General features: G+C 39.9%; 1 protein-coding gene across 4 annotated transcripts in view; it reads right to left on the bottom strand.

Annotated features, from left to right (window-relative positions):
* Positions 1 to 82: 82 nt before the first annotated feature.
* The window catches only part of sema3fa (sema domain, immunoglobulin domain (Ig), short basic domain, secreted, (semaphorin) 3Fa), a 59,043-nt gene continuing 37,643 nt past the window's right edge, over positions 83 to 21,482 (bottom strand). For 2 of the 4 annotated variants that reach the window (XM_034692898.1, XM_034692906.1), the window contains exons 5-19: positions 19,294 to 19,413; positions 17,767 to 17,856; positions 16,587 to 16,680; positions 14,773 to 14,892; positions 13,555 to 13,694; positions 11,181 to 11,295; positions 5,680 to 5,749; positions 4,795 to 4,939; positions 4,446 to 4,668; positions 4,162 to 4,250; positions 4,010 to 4,051; positions 3,415 to 3,572; positions 3,245 to 3,327; positions 2,999 to 3,132; positions 83 to 2,854 (exon numbers count right to left, since the gene is read on the bottom strand). In XM_034692898.1, coding sequence (XP_034548789.1) covers positions 2,426 to 2,854; positions 2,999 to 3,132; positions 3,245 to 3,327; positions 3,415 to 3,572; positions 4,010 to 4,051; positions 4,162 to 4,250; positions 4,446 to 4,668; positions 4,795 to 4,939; positions 5,680 to 5,749; positions 11,181 to 11,295; positions 13,555 to 13,694; positions 14,773 to 14,892; positions 16,587 to 16,680; positions 17,767 to 17,856; positions 19,294 to 19,413 — 2,052 coding nt within the window. In that variant the 3' untranslated portion in view covers positions 83 to 2,425. The remainder of the gene's footprint in view (positions 2,855 to 2,998; positions 3,133 to 3,244; positions 3,328 to 3,414; positions 3,573 to 4,009; positions 4,052 to 4,161; positions 4,251 to 4,445; positions 4,669 to 4,794; positions 4,940 to 5,679; positions 5,750 to 11,180; positions 11,296 to 13,554; positions 13,695 to 14,772; positions 14,893 to 16,586; positions 16,681 to 17,766; positions 17,857 to 19,293; positions 19,414 to 21,482) is intronic. The other 2 variants (XM_034692913.1, XM_034692922.1) reach the window with 1 other exon arrangement.

The raw sequence follows: 21,482 nt of genomic DNA, 5'->3' as shown, positions 1-21,482 counted from the left end.
AAATTAGTACCTCACAGTAAGTGTTCTTCAATAAACCTTTCAGTCTGGGTGCTCACCAACAACAAACAGAACAGAACCTCTGTTATTATAAAATATAGAGCTTTAATTTATTAGTCAGCAACATTGATGAGGAAGAAAAGATAGTAATTTTTTTACAAGTCATAACAATAACATCGACTGTGCATTATATCATACATTACTTTACCTCAATGAACCAGAGCAAAGTCTGCCAAACAGACAAAATAAAATAGATGCACATGTTTGAAACTATATGCAAATCTGCTGAGAAGAGAGAAAGAGACATACAGAGAGAGAGAGAGAGAGAGAGAGAGAGAGAGAGAGAGAGAGAGAGAGAGAGAGAGAGAGATTTAAAATCACAATCTGACCCGAGTGTACTTTGTCCCACAACAAGTTGTGGGGTTGAGCACCTCTTTCTTGCACTGGCAGTTTTTCCATATTCCCACAACAAGAAAGACATCCACAGCAACATAGTGTTTTAGACAAATACCATATACATACACTGTACATGCCATGCACAATGAAAAGTCACCCTCTGAAGATTTTAGTACATGGTGTTTCTCTTCAGGTTTGGTGATCAGCTTCTTAGTGGTTGCACTTGCGACAGTGTTTTTTAAATCTTTACTGTATGGAAGTAGCTTGATATGAAGTTTCTGGCACGTATGAAAGCAGGATGGCACTGCATCGGACTGACAGAAAAAGTTGTTAACCAGCACCAATCAACGTAGTCTATTCCCAAGTGCTGTAAATCGGCACGTCGCTGTACTCTGACAGCTGTAGATTTATTGCATGATTAGCGTTTACTAGACTTCAGTGAAATCAACATTTAGCGTAAAACTGGCAGGAATGCAAACCTTGGACACAGCGAGAGATAAAACAACAAAATAATGTCCAGATGTATTTGGAGGGGGTGCAGAGGAGGCCTGAAGTATGTGTGCACACACATTTGCCAAAGTAGCAGTTATTTATGATGATTTCTCTACTTATGATACTTACTTTAGCCGTGAACATTGTTGCACCGTACAGTTGTTAAATTACGATGTACAGTTTTTTTTGTTTTTAAAGTAACAACACTGACAACATATAAGATCTTTTATGCCTTACTTTTTTAATGACTAAAAGGAAGACGTATCTCTGAAATCGAATCTGATGGTTTTAAATTAAGTCCTACTTCTGACCAGACAGATAACCAATCATCATCATTAATTTTTTTGGGGCAGCAAATCAAATTTCAAGGCTGGTCAATGCCACCCAAGTCCACCCACTGGACCACCCTCCTTTGACGGTACAAACTGCTCGCCTAAAATGAACATACTGCAAATGCCATAGATACGTATGAAGTAATTACCGTCTACCAAGATTACTAATTTGGCAACAGAAAGTGCTTGTCTATGTTTTTAATCACAAACTGTCACAAAGTCACATATAGCTGCCTGCTGGAATTTCTTTTCTATGAAAAGAAAAGAGAAGGCAATGTTATATTTTCAGCTTTTGTGTCGTCAAAAGACCCTTTCCCCGAAAAAAAATACAACCATGGAAAAAAAAAAAAACAGCTTATCACAAAGATCACAGAGATTGTTTAGGATACAACATTGAGATGTGGTATTCACATTGAAACAAACAAACACTTGGCAGCAACAGATTTTGGAAGAATTTATGTGATGTACCATTGTAACTTGAATCCAGGCTGGACCACAACATAAAGGAGAGACGTCTTACCTGACATGCAGGTAACTTTTATCAACACATGACCGTATAAGTGTGACACAGTGGCAGAGCTGCAGTCAGTCGGCATTTCTTTTATCCACATGTCCCAAGAAATGCAGTAATCGCTCTGTCAGCGGCTTGTATCTCACAGTTAGAATACAAAATAGAGTCTGCTATATAGTGAAGAGTTCTGGTGAAGAAGTTAAGGGAAGTTTAAGAGTTTAACCGGAGACTCTGCTTCCAGCTTTGACAGTGAACACTGCCAAGAATCATGTGATCCAACATGGCTGCCTCAAACAGTTCCTGTCCTTGTCCATGTGTGGATACTCCCAGCATCCTGGGTAGTTGTTGCTGTTTCTCAAAAACACCAAACATAAAGATATTCTCAACATAATAACACATTGTAATAAACAAGAACACTAACAATAATATCATAATAACAACAATATTTGCACATTTACCTATTCACAAAAAACATGTTTTCTAGATAGGTACAAAGAATTACTTTTTACAACCTACAATAAATATTGTGTATTTTTTCCTGTATGATGTTGTTGCTTTTGGTTGCAGTCGTCCATTGTGATAGTTTGATTTTTCTAACTGGAGTCTTTCCCCTAAATGGAGGGATGCAGTGTTCAGGAGGAGGCGTGAAAAGGTAGACAGGTGGTGTTTGAGTATGATAAGGTGAAAGTCCAGCTCCTCATGTCTCAGCTGGAGTCGTTTGCTCATCGTGATGCCGGCGGTTGCGGGGTTTCTTCTGCTCCTTCAGCTCCTTCAGGCTTTTGGCTTTGCTGTCCCCGAGGCCGCCCTCTCCAAGCTGCCAGTAGTCCTGGCAGTACTGGTTGATCAGACCCATCTCTGGCTGGCTCAGGATGGTCAGCAGGTCTTTATACTGACCCACGCTTGGAGTCCAGGCACTGGACTGCAGTGGAGGGAGAGCTGGGCTGCCCGTTTCCACCAACACGTTGTTAACTGTGCGGCTGGAGAGGACTACGAGCTGTAGTTTGACGAGCGTGTGTTTGAAGTTTTTCTCTGTGGACGTGCACTGGTAGATACCGCTGTCAGACGACTGCAGGGAGCGGATCAGAAGACCTTGTTCTGTTTTCAGGGTGCGGCCCTCTGAGCGGATCTGGAAGGACAGCGTAGGACAGTATTTCATTTATGAATTTGTCTGATCTTTATCATTTAGATGAAACCAGATCTGTATTACAGGGTAAATAAAGAGCACTTAAAGCATCAATTTTGACTGTTTCACAGTGAAAGATTTACTCACCTCTTTCCTCCTGTCGCTGTTTTCCTTCTGCAGGTGCCACTTAAGAGACATGTGAGGAGACCTGGCCTGACACTCCAGGAACGTAGTGCTGCCCTCCACCCCATACTGAACTGACTCCACTGTATTTTTATTGGCTGTGAAACAATTCATAAGGTTTATTATTGTAGACATCTACAGAAGGGAAGATAGACAATGGGACTATCATTAACTGTGTTGGTATTGGAACAAAGTTAGCCTGGTACTCACAGTTAGAGTTATAACCTCTGCACTGGCGGATAGGGTTGCCGTACTTCACATCCTGCCGACGGCTCCGTCTAGAGGGGTCAGATCAACAGTAAAAAAAAATAAAAACAATTTAATTCAACATATTTTTTAAGTTTTACAAACTTAAGGAGAGCTACTTTTATAATCCTCACCTCTTCTGAGAGTTGGAGTATCTGGAGCAGGTTTTTCCATCCCAGGCGCAGTACGGATCTCTGGCCAGGCAGCAGTCAGCACAGGCCTCTCCGTACACATCACAGCGATGCAGAGCCAGGTGGGTCACGCCCAAGACTGAACCCACATACAGTTGTTGCTATTGAAGAAAAAAGATACAAAAAGCAGAGGGAAAGATCGTCATTAGTCCTTTGTGACTCTAGGAATATACACACATACATTCGGTAGTAAATAATTTGCTGTACTGTATTGTAAATGTTATTCTCCAGACTGCATCTATGATAAGATTGAAAATGGTCCACGTTTTTGCATTTTCATACGATTTGCTATGTAGCGACTTAAGTCATAGAATACATGTAATAATTTCCTCTTACTCTAATCATTTTTTAACATAATAATAGGTACCAAATGACACTGTTATTTCCAAGAAATTTCTCTTTTAGCATACAGAGAGCAGTTCATTTCTGAACAACTGAGGCAAACAGTGGATAATGTCAAGAGTTACCTCATTTTGTTCTATATCTTGAAAGTTTTACCATCAGTTATTAATTTTCTTCCATCTGGTTTGTAACTTACCCGTTTTGATGAAATCTTCATGGTGGTGATAGCTGTGGGGACCTGCAGCAAAATAAAGAGCAATGGCTTTTAAGTTCCAGTCACAGAAAACAGAACAAAAATATACAGTAATTAGAAAAAAAGGAAACAGAGGGAAAGAGTGAAAGTCACACCTTAAAAACTTCCACCTCCTCTAACACCAGCTCCTCTGTCTGCAGGTCGTCTCTTGGCAGGACGATCACTTTCTGGACTGATCCACGATCTGTAAAACAAGATGTAGGAATGAGTGTAAGTCCAGCACGGCTGAAATCTAGAGCCTTTAACTCAGACTGCTTTCATCTCATACATCCACTAAATATTTGTTTTATTTAACAGGTAACTGCTCGAACAGTTCCCAGCAGATTTTCTCTGAACAAAATGTAACTCCAATATTTCAGATCAGTGGAAAGTGACTGACCTGTTCCCAGGAAAAGCACCTCATAGTTTCCATCAGCAGCTGCCACCTGATCCACAGCGATTGTGGTAAACTCATAATCCACATTGGTTCTGACCACCAGGGGGCGCTTGTGCACTGGATAAACAGCATTGTACATGGTGGGGTGGTTTCTCATGAAGTTGATCACCTCGTCTGGATAATCCTTTGTGGATTTCATGTTGGGGGTGAAAGTGCCTCCAGGACACTATTGACAAATAAGAAAAAGAGACATCCAGCTTTCAAACCTGCAATCACACTGTAGAAATATTCTTGTTGAAAGGATGACTGAGATGTGATCATGAAATTATTTTATTAATTGTTTATAACTCACAGTGCCAGGTCGTGGATAAGGGATCTTCCCAGTGTAAGCCACCCACTGGTAGTTAGGCCCCTCTTTGTGGGCAAAAGGGCCGTTGAACACCATGCGGATGTCGGCCATGGAGTAAACGCACACCGCCGAGCCTTTAAACACAGATCTGGTGGAGGGCAAGAGGAAAGAGGATGAACACACAGAGACAGCAGTTTAACCTGCTCCCTGAGATAATAACTACGGTTTGTTCGCTGCGTCTCTGCGGCTGCTAGAACTTACTTCCTACCCACATACTCAGCCGGTAGTGACGCACAAACACACACTCGTACCAAGTCAAGCTGTCTGACACACTGACATACAAACCCCCACGTTCTGCAGAGAATCTCCAGAGCTCTGGTGGTGGGTGTACTATGTTTGTAACTCCTGTCATGAACCTCTATAATCAGCACGGCTGTGTTTTTATCAGCTGAGTTTGAATATGAGAGGATGGAAACAATAACAGTGTTTGTTTCCCAAATACGTTAATCAAGATATGTTTATTATGACTATCTGCGAACCTCTCCCTCGTTGTGTGCAGTCAAAGTCTCAATTTTCACGTCTGCCTGAATTTTAATACTGTGTGTTGAATGACAACTTGCTATCAAACCTGACCTATGAGGAGCTATAGGCTCAGTCAGCCTCCCAGAGGAGTGAGACTCCCTCTAGGTTCCAAATTCACAGCCTGGTTTTCTCTTTGTAGCCTGGATCTGACAGGCCATACGCAACGCAACATTTCAATATCTGAGAGAGCTGACACCTCCGGGCTGAGAGGATATGAAATAAAAAGCTGCAGGAGGAACCCAAAATACACCTTCCCTCCCAAACTGCATGAAAGTCAGAGAGTTTGGGAAGCTGTCAATCACTCACCCTGAAACTGAGAAGACTCCGTAGATGACAGGGTTCTTGGTGTCTTGAGTTGGCTGGATATACACATCCCCTAATAGATAAAGACAGAAGTTATGAAAATAAGTCACAGCCATGAACGACAAGAAGAAGTGTTGAAATAAGTACTCTGATTGTGAAAGTTGTAGCGAAAAAAATTTAAAAACTTTATTGTAGACAAAAAAACATTCAAAAATTGACATAAGTAAGAGTGCAAAAATACCAGGAAAAAGTAACTGAGTCAGCAGGAAAAAAAATCCTCTCTACTATATTAAAGACGACAACGCAAAAATTGCTGATAGTGATGCATCAGTGCAAATTAAGAATTTTAATGTTAATGCTCAGTGGTGTGAAACTAGTTTTGAACACTCAATATAGATACATCTGCCCAGTGGTCCTCAAAAATGGGGTCAAAGTAACTGTTAAGAAACTCTAAAGGATGGGAATGAAGAAAAAATTAAACTGTGAAACAAAAAATGTCATCAATACTTGCTGGTTTTGTTTTCACTTTGCTCTAAAGACTATTCAAATAGAAAAATCAGAGAAGTTGAGAGTAAATCAGTAGACCCCTGAAATATGTGATAAGGATGTCAAGCCAAACACATTCAGAGTCACTAGTTTAGTCTCTGACTAACCATTGTTTTCAACAAGCTTTACTTAATCTGCAAAGTAGCTAGTAACCACAGCTGTCAAAAGACATGAAAGGGAGAAGAAAACACAATATTTCCGTGTAAACTTCAAAATTGTACCACTGATATTAGTCACTATCCCACAGTCCAGGCTTTTTTTCAGTCCCACAATTACCGTTATGATGAAGTCTGACAAAAACCCAATGTAATAAGTTAATATTAGTGTCTGTTTCACATGCACTGAATCAGCTTGAGGTTTTATTAGTGCTCAGATTCCACCTCATTCCAACCAAAAATATTTTCTAAATGTGACACATAGAGACTTCTGACTCCAGGGAGTGAAGGGAGAGTTTCTCATGGATTGTGGTTACCACAGCCTCAGTGATATCCTGAATTCAAGCTCCTCCAATGCTGAAGCTACAGTTCTCGAGTCTCAGCAGGGAATATGAGTGATACAGAGATCTCTGCTGAAACATGACTTTAATAAGAGCCATATGCACCCAAGGACTGTGGAGTTAAGACAGTTGTGAACCCTGCATATCCTTTCAGATGGCTTAATGAGAGATAAGTGCAAGAAAAAACAATACAGAAGAAAACTGAGACAATTTTTAAGTAGAGATGTTGAGATGAGTAACACTACAGCTGCAGTTGAACACATAGGTCTGCTTTATTCAGTACATCAATGTAAACTAGTGAAAAGCATCACGTGGTGTGTTTGAAATGGCCTGAGGACAAAAATTACTGTGTCATCAAAAGTCTGTAAAATACAGAGGCCTAAAATCCATCCATAATTAACCTGAGATCTTTTTTTACATAATTATTTAAGCAGATAGAAATAAAAGAGTTATCTGGCACAAAAAAGAAAGAACCTGATATTTATCTCGTACATCTCACCTGAGATAACACGAGAAGCAGCATGTAAAGAACTTAATGTTAAACCACAATTATAAGTGTGGAATTAAGGGTAGAGTAGAGAATAACACAGGATTTGATGCCTGTGCCCTCTGGCATTACAGCATGCCCATATTAAACACAAGGGAGGGAGCTTAAATTCATACAGCTTGTATGCAAACATTTCTGACTCTGCAAAGCTGCAAAATCAGCAAACTCTGCTTTGATCACCAGTTCCAAATCACTTCAGAAGAAGAAATCTCTTTACATGCCAAGGTATGAAAATGACAGGTAATGGCTCCACACGAAAGCAAGAATTAACTTTTGGCAAACAAAGTAGAAACTCATAACCCATCCGACGCCAGTTTGACAGGCCTGCTGGCTACATACCGAGCGCAGTGAAAGAGAAATAAATCAGGAGAGAGCTGGAACGAGTTGCGTCACTGAAACTTTTGTTTCTGATGTGACAGATCAGAGAGTGTTTGAGGCGCTCACAGCAGCACATTAGCAAGAAAACATCTCAGATTGCTGCAAGCATAGATAGAAGACACGGAGAGGGAATAAATAAGGTGGTTTTGAAAAGTTTAAAGGAGGAGAAAAAAGTGATTCGCTAAGTAAACTGTAACTATGTGGAAGAAGCACTGCAGGTATACATTATAGCTTCTTGATAACTACTCTAATGGATATGCAACTGAACAACTGTAGTGAAAATTGAAAAACAAACAAAAAACTACAAATAAAGGATCTTTGTTTTTGTGTACGGATAAGCTGTTTAGGGATTTGTGGACTATAAGAACATAAAAATAACTCAATGAAAAAACAATGTTTCATCCACAATTGCATTTCAGAAAAGGCAATAAAAGTTTATTGCCCACACATCCATTCTCATTTCTATCTGGCAGACATTTTCATCTCAGTTGTGTCTGCATGCCTTTATATACTTCCTCTCTCTTTCTCTCATCATTACTACACTGAATGCCTTTTCTCCTGTTAATGCTGACTGCCCCACCATCTGAATGTACTCCACTCTCTCCCCTGAGTCCTCATACAACCACTCCGAAGCCTCTGTCTGACTCCATCAGGGACCAGCAGGACTGGAGACAGAATACATTTCGAGCAGACCGTCTGTGGTTGTGGGCAGGACGACCACAGAGCTGTGGGATGTTCACTGCACCTCAGGACTCAAAATGACCTCACTGTGAGTGTTCATCTGCGGTGAGACTACAGCTGACCTGCTGTAGTGGAAAGACCGCTAAAAGTACAGCAACGCTAAAGAAAGGAGCTCTCTCCTGTCACTGACAGAGTGCTCCTAATGCATAACACAGATTTGCATCTTTTAGAGTCTCATCACAGCAGGAGTAAGGAATACATGTAGCTCATAGCTGTGGTTGATGCAGTTTCCAAGTGAATTATTTAATAGTGTACCGATATAAAAGACAAAATGTGTAAAAACATTTCAACCATTCATGCCGCTTCAATGTAAATGGTGTATTCAAGTGCAACGTTCGCAATTAAATTGTGAATGCTGAAAGCCCTAATTTTTTGTGGTGTCATTAAGATCTGGAATGAACTCATTATCTTTTTAATTGCATGCTATTTTGTCCCTTTTGGCACACTGTAGTTGAGTTGTCGCAGCTTCTTCCTGCTTCCTGCTGCTGCAGTGATGGTTAGCACTGGCACTACTGGGCTTCTGAATAGCACATTTCACTTTATCAGGAAGCCAAATGTAATATTCACTTTGTGTCAAAATGAATTGAAACATCCCCAAAGTACTTTGAGTTTGAGCAACCACCCAAGAGCTAAGCATACAGGTGCAACTAATCAGAGTAATGTCAGTGAGAAAATGCATCAAAAAGCCGACAAAGCACGGTCCTTATCATTGGTTCGGATACTATAGCTTCGAGGGTTGCTCAGTGTATTGGTTCCCTCTCTTCTGCTGTCCAGTCTAAACTCAGAAATCTTGGAGTAATATTCGATCAGTCCATGTACTTTGATCACCACATAAAACAGTTGTCCCTGTAATGTTTCTTCCATTTACGAAACATTGCTAAACTTAGGTCTGTTGTGTCACATCCTGAACTGGAAATAATCATTCATGCATTTGTTTCATCCTGACTGGACTATTGTAATTCACTTTTCACCTGCCTCAGTCAGTTGTCCCTCCATCGTCTTTAATTAGTCCAGAATGCTGCTGCAAGGCTGTTGACCAAGTCCAGCCGGACAACCCACATCACTCCGATTCTATCTTCCCTACATTGGCTTCCAGTGGTCAGGTTCCTGAATATATCGCCGACCTGCTCCACCCATACCTCACCAGTAAATCACTCAGGTCTTCTGACCAGGGCTTGCTGGTTGTCCCTCGAGCTTGTCTAAGGACAAAAGGTGACCCTGCGTTTGAAGTGGTGGCACCAACATTGTGGAACGCTCTTCCTGTAAATATTCGCTCAGCTGTCTCTATTGTCACTTATAAAAAACTCTTAAAGACACTTTTATCTAAACAGCCCTTCGACTCACCTTGTACAGACTAATGTTTTAATTATGCTATTGTCTGCTTCTTTTACTGTATTATTATTTTATGTTAATGTTTTATGATTTCACTTTAATTTGAATATTTTTCCTGTGAAGCACTTTGTGATTTTATTCTATGAAAGGTGCTATACTAAATAAAATGTATTTACTTACTTTTTACTATTTTGGGTTGTGTGAAACGCCACAGCCCGGTAGATGAAATTAAACTGCTTTACATTGTTATGGACATGAAAATGGTTTGAGGCTTAAATAAAGATCATTACGTAAATTTCATAACATTTATATGATTTCCAAAACAAGACAGCTAAGACTCTTTCTACATTGTTAATCTGGACTTAAAGACTGTTCTGACATGCTAAATAATGGATTTTTAAACGTGATTAAAAATTTGATTCAAAGTTAAACTTTCTTTCCATACATTCTGAGTTGAATAAAAGATTTATGCCTAGTAACAGAATATATTTCAGCTAAAATCCAGCAGAAAGTAGTGAAAGATTCGCTGCTCATACCAGCAGTCATTAGAATTTCAAGGATACTACAAATCCCTCCTTAATCCTGTCAGTCATGTGAATGACGGACAGGCCGGGATGATCCACAGGGGGTCGGACTGATCCCAGCTGCTCATTACTTTGATTACTCCGTGTGCGTGTGTGTATTCGGTTTTCTATCTCTGGTTCAAATTCTCTGCAGAACATGTTGCTTCAAAGCCGAGCGATCACAGTCTTACAGTCAGGATGTTACCTTTACAGATGTTACTGCACATACAGGAGCCATGTTGATGTTCAAAGGAACAGGCGTGTCAGGCTTAACATGTATGAGTCAGTGAAACCTTAATCTAAAGCTGCAGCTCTGGGATTCTTCACAGTATTGCTGTGCATAAGCAGACACATGCAGCTGTAAATGCTGCATATGTGCCTCCCATGTTAAGGGAGTGAGCTGCAGCGAAATCTGAGAAGATGTTAATTTCTTAAGTCTTTAAACTGTGACATCATGGGGAAAGTATGCAAAGCAAACAGAGGGCAGAATGTGGATGGAGCCCAAAAAATGAGAAAGTTGTTGGTACTGAATCTGTCAACAAGCTCACCATCTGCAGACCCTTTAGTTGATCTTAGCTGAAATGCTCCCGTAAGAATTCTCACTTTCCAGCTGCCATTTTTTTTCTGTCAGGTCACGGGCATATTCATTACAAGCTTAACATCAGCTCTGAGCAGATGTGTAAAATGTTTTCTGAGTTGGGATATTTGATCTGTAAAAATGTCACTAAGTATTTAGGATATTTGGCTTTGAAGATGCTGTTGATTACAAACACTGACTGGAGGCTTATCAAGCAACAGGTGGTGGATAAAAGAAACACCTGGGTGGTATCCGACACATTTCCTGAAAAGGTCAACGATTCAGGGAGAATCTTAAAAGAGAGACATATCAATTCAAACTTACTCAGTTCGTCAAAGTGCGTCTCAATGCCGTCGACTCCCGGCACTGAGCAGATGAGTCGTGCTTTCAGGAACGTGCTCCACTTGTTGACAAGACAGCAGTGTCCACCGTCATCGTTCTGTGGGGACAGAGACAGTCGTCATGCATTTTGCGTCTGACCGATGTCTTACCACCAGCTGTTTGAAACAACTGTTCAAACTAACTGCCCCGTCTTTGTTGTTGATGCACCAGTGTGAATAAAGATCAGCTCTGTGCTTCAGCTTGGCCCATCTGTACAAGAGGTCAGCCAACGACTACTGCTGAGGTAAGGACTCAAGCTGTGGGAAAATGATTCATGGGCTGGAACTTAGCACAATGTACACAGTCCAAATTTGCAGAGCTGGAAGACATTTGGTGTCTATCTTTATCTACTGTGACATCAAGTCAGGCAAACAAATCTATTTTCTATGGTCTTTGGTAAAATTTAATTCGATTTTAAGTTCTTCCAGAAACAGATAGAAATGATTTACGGTTTTGTTATTAGCCTTGCGAGCGGAATGACCTCTAGATGCAATTCTGTTGCTTGCAAGTTAAAAATAACTAATCTGTTTTCTGAATTATGTTGTGTTGACAATGAAATTGTTGCGTTGCACAAGGTTTAAAGAGAACTTTTTTAAAATTATGAATAAAAATCTACATTCATGTTCTGTTGTGGATTCTGTGGGAGATGGCTAAAAAGTGAAAGGCTGGCCAAGGGTAAGGACGAGAACTTGGCTTCACTAAGATTTTATTCAAACTTTCTATTCCAATTTGTCAAGTCTGCAGAATTTTTGTGAACAAAAAAAGAACAATGTTACAGATCGCTTTTTCTGGTTACGTTAAATTAACGCAAACTAACAAGTCTCTACAGTGTTGGATGAACTCGGAAAATCTGAATAAAATCAAGGTGACAGCAATGTTGGCCTGGCTCTGGAAGGACGACAAGAACTGAATCAAAGCTGAATGATGACACAGGTCATCTTTTACATTTTCTTAATTGTAGAGATGTATATCATAATACTCGTGATTCACTGAAACCAGCCTCACGATTCAAACGCCAATAAGAGAATAAGGGGAGTACCAGCACACATTTTTTCACTTAAAGCACTGCATAAGTTAAATTGTTATTCTACCATTATTATGTTTCCATGAAATGCAGTTTACTGTTGCAAATGGATTGAGTAAAAACAGACTTTTTAGAAGACAAGGCTAGAAGATGGAAATGCGGGTCAATACATCACCACACACAACTCAAAACCTATTGGGATAAATTTCCAGGATTTTTCTTTGCCCAGAGAATCAAGTCTCCAAAGTTTCACTTTAGACTTGGGTTGATTGTCAGCCATACGATGGGTTGCCATGAGAGTTGAATATCATTCATAATACTCTGTCAAATGCCTCTGAAACTTTTCACTTCTTCAAAAAGATTATAACATATCTAATATTTTGACACCAATAATTATCATTGGATAATAATGATGCACTGCACACGGCCTTAAAATATGTAAAATTGAATTAGGTGATTCTTTGACTTTTTCTCCTGCACGGCCATGAAATTGGTATTATTTTATTATTTTAATTTTATTACTTTAAAGAATGAACTGTGTTTTATCTGGTGGATATATTAACAGTCCCCTGAGGATTACCAAAAAACCCCTCACTTTTATCTACCACCTTTCATCTTCATTGTGTATCCATCAGCCTCATCAGTATCCCAATGTAAAAGTTGAACATGGTTATGATTATACCTTAGTGTAGAGTCCATACCCCAGCATTGGAATTGTTATCATGTTAGCATGCTAATAAAAGGAAGCATTTATCTGAGGCCATCTTTTAGAGTCACTAGCATGGTCATTGATGCTTTTTCTTATATGATTTATTGTTTGTAAAAACCATACTTAAGGGATGCATCTTTCAAGTGAATAGTGTGTTTAAGGACATTTTCCCTAAGTCAATGTACAGATGGTTTAACAGTCTTGAACAGTCTTTCATTATTTATGCATGTTGGGTCAAAACCAATACTCCTAGGCACAGCACTACATCCCTGAGCAAACAGAGCTTAGGCTTTGTATTACTGTCGTTACAGGTTTATGGACCGAAGTATACTCTGATGTTCAAACATTTAATTAAGCAATACAAAATGGCAAAATGGCAAAAATAAACTTAGTTTCCTAACTGGTTATCAATGAGTGTTAACTGATTTCACTCAGCAATTACTGATGATCCCAGGGGACTTCCTCTTTGGCCCTCTAAGAGACTGCAATACAGGCATGAGGATATAACTAACCGTTATGGAGACACATAAACCTTTCAGCTGTGATGATCAACATGTGGTTTGCTGACTGGAGTGATAACTCACCAGGCAGATCCGCCCTATCCTGGACTGGGTCATGGGACTTTGGCCCATCTCAGAGGCTTTCTCGCGGAAGAAGAAGTAGAGCTTGTCATCATTCTTTTCAGCGCTGTCTGGGATGAGGTGTGCGTGGATGAATGTGGGGTCTGTACAACAGGAGAATGAGACAGATAGAGCATTAGCAGGTCATGTTGCATTAGGGCTGCATCCAAATTTCCAGACCCAAGTGTCCTAAAAGGCAGGACAGTTTGATGACTGACCAGGGCATGCATTGAAACAACAAAAAATGAAACAAAAAGTACTAATACAGATATTTACAGACTGCACACATTCAAGAGCACACATATAAAATTCCCAAACAAAATTTGTAGATTATTAGCAACATAAAGTGAGTCTATCGAGAATGATTACTGCTGTAACAATGAACAACATGCAATAGTAGCCTGGAGCCAAAAAACAGCACTTTAACCCAGTTCCCAAACTACCCCTTTATTTCTTCCTAGTGACAACGCTCAAAATGGCATCACAGAGCGCTCCCACTGGTTGACTTAATGGGTCACCGCTGGACACGCCACACATTGGGCTCCTCCCCACTGCAACCAGGGTCCCAAATGAGGACAAATCAAAACTAGGAGAGGAGTAGGGGGACAATGTAATGGGGGGATGGGAAATATCCAAGGGATTCCACATGGCTGATTAGCAGGACTCAGGTGTCCCGGTTCTGTGTATCACTGCCAGGGGACTGTTGTCAGGGCAACAGGGTCAGAGGAAAATCTGGGGAACGCTGTGATTGGTTTGGCAACATCAAGCCAAAGCCCCCGACCGGCATTTATAACGCTGTGACAATCATGGATCATTAGAGCAGAGGCAACTCTGAGTAATTATTGACATTTAACATTTTCCCTCCGCTACTACCCTGCCGACCTCACCCACAGGCTCCGAAGCCATGCAATCAACAATTAGTGTAATGCATTTCACGCTTTGAGTGGAATGGTCATGTGGTCATATGGTGCAGGCTGTAAGGATCAACTATCTCATTCCTAGAAGACATGCTCAAGGAATGGATGATACACTGGATGGTACTGAAGTAACAAATAAGATGTGGGGTGAGACATTACAGTTATACACTCCAGGAGCTGAGGAACAAATTAAAAAATGATCTGGAAAGAGATGAGTCGAAGAATGAGTGCTGGCAGTAGATCAAGCCGTGAGTTGAGACATTACCGTTTAACCATCTGGAGTTGTACTGATCCGTCCTCATGGCTGTCTGCTTCCCCAGCGTACGGAAGATAGCAGAGTCTGTTCCCATGAAATCAATGTAGACTCCTGCATACAGCTCTCCATCTGTCAGTCACACAGAGAGAAAGAAGGGAGGTTGTTACAGAGGTGAAGTCATGACGGATGACAAATTTTCCAGGTTAAACTGAAGAACCCGTTGTCTACCACATCTGATTGAATCTTCATTAAAATGTTGAATCATCCCTTCAGAGTTCATTAAATCAAACTGGCTGCTCGTACAGCAGCTGTGGTATTCACTGCTACAAGTTCCGACACTGAATGATGATTATAATTTAATTTAAAAACAACAGCAAACTGCCAAAATAAATTATACATATCACTAAACCTGGTCTTATAGTGTGGGAATGGTTATCTTTTATTTTATAATGTTGTCCCTACAATTATCTTGCAATTAGCCCAACAGTTCAATTGGAAAGGACAGCTGGTTTAAAGAATTACATGTAAACGCAATTATAGCAAATGAGAAAGGTCAATCAAAGATTGATATGGAAGGGTTTTAGTATCGCCTACCTAATTGGTCTGTTAGTCCAATGTTTTTAAAGCATCGTCCCTCATTCCAATTTTTTGAGAAACGAGGCTCTAACAGCCAAGGTTAATCTTCTATATTTATCGAAGCTGAGTAAGAATATGTTTCCAATTATTTTCATGTGCCTTCAGCACAAGATTACAAGTGAATCACTTTGCTGCTGTTATTTCGTAACAAAGTGCAATATCATGTACAAATTGTTTTGCTTCATTATCTCAAGGCAAAAGAATGACTGTCCCAGATAAAGCGATAAACGGATCTGTCACAGGAGAAACATTTACAAGTTCCTGGGATAATTATGCAGAGCTAAAAGAGAAGTAGCAAGTTCATTTATTACATCTGATTGAAACTCTTTGAACCGATATTTTTAGACGGAATCAGTTACTACAAATGCCAAGAAGCTATCCAAGCATCCCTGTTGTAGCCCTTTAGATATGTTATAAATATAAGTAGCAAGAGATGGGTTTCTTTTTTTATATATCATCTCAAGATAGCCAAGCTTGTTTTCTTGAAATAACATATTGAGTGACTTGTGATCTCAAGAAACAGCCATTGAAGAAGTACTTAGCATGGCTGCTTTTAGCTTTCATACTGCTGGCAAATACTAACTATTATATTTTAGGAAGGTATGTGAGAATCGGTGCAACAGAAGACGGTAAGGGTCAACAACTTCAAACACCAAAACCAGGGAAAGTCCAGCTTACTCTGTAGTCCGGTGTGGTTTTTCTCTGCCCTGCCATTTATTTAAGACAACCTGTGCTGATTTTCTTGGTGTAATAGTTTTTCTTGAGTCAGCTAGAAATGAGCTGACACTATGTAGCAAAAGATAGTGTCCCTCTCTCTCCCACTCTATCTCTCTATGCACACACACTTGGATGTGGGGCAGGAGGTCAGTGATCCACAACCATGTCTGACCACCTTTAAAAGACCACCCACTAACATGAGAGTGCACACATCAGTCTGACAACATAAGTACAGATGTTGATATAACTATAACTGGACAAGGGCTGAAATCAATCACAGCTTTACAGTAATATCACAGAGACTCCACAAAATAGTCATTTGTAAAACAGAACAAAATAACTGGAAGATCAATTCATTGTCAGGGTTCTATTTGACATAACTACACGTTCACTATACTTTATCCCTTACACAAAGCACATTCAATTCTTGTAATAATTGTAGGAAGGAAAAAAAATGAGCATGGACTCACTGATCAAAGCGGAGACACTGTTAAGTTTGGGGTCATACGGACATTTTCCTTTCCCAGAATCCACTTTCCCAGGTTCAAGTCGGAAAATGTATTCCTAAAATGATAGAGAATCAAGAAAAAACACCATAAATAGTTATCTTATTTTACTTGCAAATTTGATAACAGATTTAGGGGTTTGATTATCTTTTTTGTGTGTGCTGGGGGAGGTAATTATTTTAAGGCAGCATGTGCTGTCCAAGGCACTTTGAGTATATTTAGATGCTAAAAGCAGCAACATCAAACCAATAATGTGATCAGTGTAGAGACACAGTAACAATGACAAACTGTGACCCTAAAACAGACTCGCTCTCACAGCTCTGTTGGATCTGCTGAGGGGAACAAAAAGCACACAAAGCCAGTTATCTGTGAGGGGAAAATGCTGAGAGCAATCCAAAAACTCATCCAGCGTGCTTCTGATGTTAGTGGCTCAAACAAGAATTCATTATTCCACAGTGCAAGAGGACATCTTGAACATCTGTGTCAACACTCGGTATGTGTCTACATGGAGTTTTGTCGGGCACTTCAAAGCCGGCTGATGATGCCTGACAGGTAGAAAAATATGAGGGAAAGTAGAAAAATGTCAAAGCTGCTTCACTGACCTTTTCTTGGATATTTTTTCGAGGAAGAGAGTACAGTATAATCCAATATTTGAAAAAAAAAATTATTCTGTTTTCTACAGACTTTTATATTTGAATTATTGTCTTGTAAGATTGGAAACACCCCATTATGTAGTAGAAACCGTTCATAGAGAGTTTTTTTAAGATAAAAAACCTAAACTCTTGACTGTTGCAAAGAAGTATGCATCATGATCTGTAAACTAAGCTCCACCCACTTTTAATCAGTGCTTTAAGCACAGATAAGAACCCCAATGCAGTAATAAGTAAAAAAACAAGAGAGAAATAACAATCTATTAGATGTGTTCAGGGCCTTTTCTGTTTTTGACAACAATAGAAAAAAAATTATGTTGTTTTTATGTTGACAGAAGAGGTTTGGCTATTCAGCTGTTCAACAAGCTGTGTCCTTGCTCAAAGACTTGTGAAAACCTTATTTTTTTATTCCTGTGTTATTTCTAATACTCCATCTGAGAGTCAAAAAAATACTCCAGGTGGGCACTGATTTAAAAAAATTCCCTTCAGCCCACCTTCGCCTCCAAAGGCTCTGACGTTGTGCTGTAGTCTGCTGCCCGACTCGTTCTCCCTCCAGATTGGGGTGCCTGTAGATAGTAGGACCCCTAGAACAGAAACATGGCACATTGGGCCACCTCATTATATCATTCCACAAAACAAGGGCTTAACTTGAAGGCGACCAAGAGGGAAACAGAAGAGTGAAAAGTAAGAACTGGAAAGAATATGTTGACTTGACAGAGAAAAAACAAATCTGGAAAAGTAGGAAAAATCTCTATGTGAAGGTTGAAGTAGAGGGAAGAGAGAGACATTTATAATTTAGTAACCATGTTGAAGACTCAGTGCCATGCAAACACAGCTGCAAACTCCATGCATAAACCGTGCAGAGGAAAAAAAGAAGATGGAAAAAGAAATGCAAAAAAAAAGGACAAGTGCAAAACAGACACCAAAAAGCAGTATGGAGGATAGAATTAATAAAAAAAAAAGACATTTAAACCGTGAGATAATACATTTCATTAAAGGGTATTCACAAATTAATTCAACATGAAAAAAATCCAAAACTTAACTTCTACTTTATGTTTTATTTAGGATGTATACGTTTTTTATGAAGAACTCCATAGGTTTAACTAATTCAACAAAATAAGCTCTGAAATAGCATCAGAAAGCAGGAAAAGTCACCAATTTATTGGAAAAGCCAACAATCATATGAGCCAAAAAAATGTGCTGAGTTCTTTTTGTATCACCTGGAACAATTTCTCAACAAGTGGTTTCTGTTTACATCTACTGTCACTAAAGAAAATCTTTACAGTGTGAAGTCACATAACATGTATTCCTTCTGGGAGAAGCTAAATGACAAGAAGCGGACTGACCTTTACATTGAAATGTGAACCCTGCTTTAAACACTGAGACTAAACAGGCAGAGTGGCGAATGAAAGTGTGTGTTGACTGTACATAGCAGCTGCTGTAGCTCTGCGAAGCTTTGGAGGAGCAAAGGATGGAAGGAGGGAGGAGGGGAAAGAGGGATGGAGGAAGGGACGGAGGGAGGGCAGAGCTACAAGGCTGATGATGGATGAGAGGCTCTATCGGTAATGATGGCCTTTCAGAGGCTCTCAGCCAGAGAGAAAGACAGGCCACAGGCTCTGCTGTGTGGAAACAGGTGAGGGGGGGAGGAGGGAGAAAAACTACAAGGTATTTGCTATAGATAAAATGCCAACATGCTTTTCTCAGGGGTAACAGAGAAGATTGGTACCTCTACGATCTCTAAGCAGTGGTAGTTAGCTACTTCAACAGCAATTCTGAAATAATAACAGAGATTTAGAAACGACTGGCCATGAGCTTTTTCTTTGGAGTCCCCCAGACCGTGAAACAGCGCGAATCGATGAAATATAAGAAGCAGAAAATGATGGGAGAGAAAAGGAGCTCATGAAACTGAGGAGCAAGAGCAGAAGGATTTCTCTGACCCCGAGATTGATTGACGGATAGTTCTTTAGAAGAAGCAAAAGGTCAAAATGTCCCCGTGGTTGCCTGGTGTTGTCTTTGGTTACCTGTGACCTGCGTCCTCGGTCCACGTAGGTGCAGATAGGGTTGTATGCACCGGTTCCACACACGTACAGATGGGTGCGGTTCCATGGTTCAATCAAACGGATGAAGTTTCCACACTCCCCCTGAGGGAGAGAGACAGAACGACAGCTGTTGTTAATTGGGAATTTGTCATTTTTCAAATCTGTACATATGCGTTTATAGTGATATACAGTGATCGTTTCATCGTAAAAAAACATCCCAGCAGTTTTTCAACAGTTAGTGGATGTGGAATAAAAATGTTTAGCTGGTCATTTAGTCTCTAATCTTATCAAATGGGTACAAAACTTGAGAATTCCCTTCTGTCAAAGAATACAATTTAATTTGGACAATAATGCCCACTTTAAGTGACTTACGGTGGGTGCTGTAGAACTTCTAACTAAAGTAAAAATTAGCTTTTTTCGTAAGTGTAGTTTTTCAATACAAACCTTACATTTTGGGCTATTTTGTATGCTTGTTTTACCTTCTATAAGGCTGGTTTTCAACAAAGCCATTTTCAGGTGTTCTACCCTTACCCTAATTATACAAATGTATGCACAAGTGGTAACCTTCATGCTATCATAATGGATATGTTGTAAAAAAAATGAACACGCCCAACAGTGTATACAACAAATTGACTGAGCTACATACCAAAAAGTGTATTGAAACCAAAAATATGTTTAATTTTGTCTAAATATGAGCTTTTTATAGGACTCGATGAGGATTCTTTGGATTTTAAAGCCAGTCTTGACATTCAAGGAACTGCAGGTTTTTGCACTTCCCCTTGGCTTAAATTTTCCACACTGGAGATTGCTGCTTGGTTCTTCTACGATACATGCTTTTATATTTTCTTCATGTCTTTCGCGCTTTTGTTTATGAATTTAGGTATTTATTTCTTTGTTTTTTTTAAACCAGGAATGAAACTAAACTAAAACAAACCCAACAGGATTAAGGTCTTAAATTAAGATGATAATTTTGATAGCAAAATTGCAACAAAAAAAGGTAATACAACATATAATGCCCCATTGGTGGTTAATAACCCCTCTGCCTGGCTTAAGATCATCACATCTCTCATCTCCTCTGCTGGCTGCCTTGTGTTTGGCAGCTCTGTCCTCTGGCTCTGTGTCTGCCTGGCCTAGGCCTCACATCAGACCACACTGTCAGAGGAAGAAATGTTTCCAAACACTATATAACTGTGTGGCAGAAACCAAGAAAAGCAGAGCCTCTGAATGGTCTGGTATGTTTTCTCTATGGGGATTGAGGGTAAAACCAATTTAATGTTCTGTCAGATTTGACGGCTGAAAAACATGTTGGTTAGACCAAACAAGACTGTTAAGTGAAATCTGGGTTTTTTAGAAACCCTTAGATTTAAAAATCCAATTAGGGTTTTAAGAGGAAGACATAAAGACATGCTTGTTGTAGCAGGCTTTTTTGAAATCTCAACAACAATGCTGTTTATTTAGAATTTTAATTTAAGGACATTTTGGATTGCAGACAGAGGTTCTGCTGGTGTAAACAGCTCTATGCTTTCGAGGTCTGCAGCTCTCTAATCTTGATTTATTTTTTCTCCGATCAGCTGTGTGCCTTCCTGCTCTCAATCCGACCAAATCAACACTCTTGTTACAGAAATGTTCAGTCTGATGATATCTGTTCAGATTTGTTTGGCTGCTGGTGACAGCTGGCGAAAAAGCAAGGATGTACCAAGCATAAAAAAGATTATATGCTGGATGAGGGGATGAGATATTCGGCAGATCTTCCTAACACGACAGTTTGACATGTTAGAGGTTCCAGAGTATGTCTGTGCCTGTCTGTGCCTGTGTGTGTGTGTGTGTGTGTGTGTGTGTGTGTGTGTGTTTACGCATGTGAGCCTGTGTGTATTATTCAGCACAGAGTGGTATTCCCCCATAGTGAGCACAGTGGGAATGATTGCCCATGACCTCCCGCCTGAACCAACATCCCCTCTGAATTGCTTTTGAATTGTCATCATCTGTCATTCCCTAAAGAGTGGCTCAGATCGCCAGTGTCTCCTGGAAGCCAATTTTATTTCTTATTTTAGTGATGAAATTCCAAATCCATCTCCAACACATACACACACACATGTTCTATACCTGCACATGCCAACATACAAAGGCCAATTCGATGTAGCTGGAGGCAGTGGGAGGTGCGGGTCACCAAA

The sequence above is a fragment of the Notolabrus celidotus genome, chromosome 1 (genome assembly GCF_009762535.1).
Source record: "Notolabrus celidotus isolate fNotCel1 chromosome 1, fNotCel1.pri, whole genome shotgun sequence".
In the NCBI taxonomy this organism is placed as follows: domain Eukaryota; kingdom Metazoa; phylum Chordata; class Actinopteri; order Labriformes; family Labridae; genus Notolabrus; species Notolabrus celidotus.
Note: the sequence above shows the minus strand (reverse complement) of the source record. Positions and strands in the feature narration are given on the sequence as shown.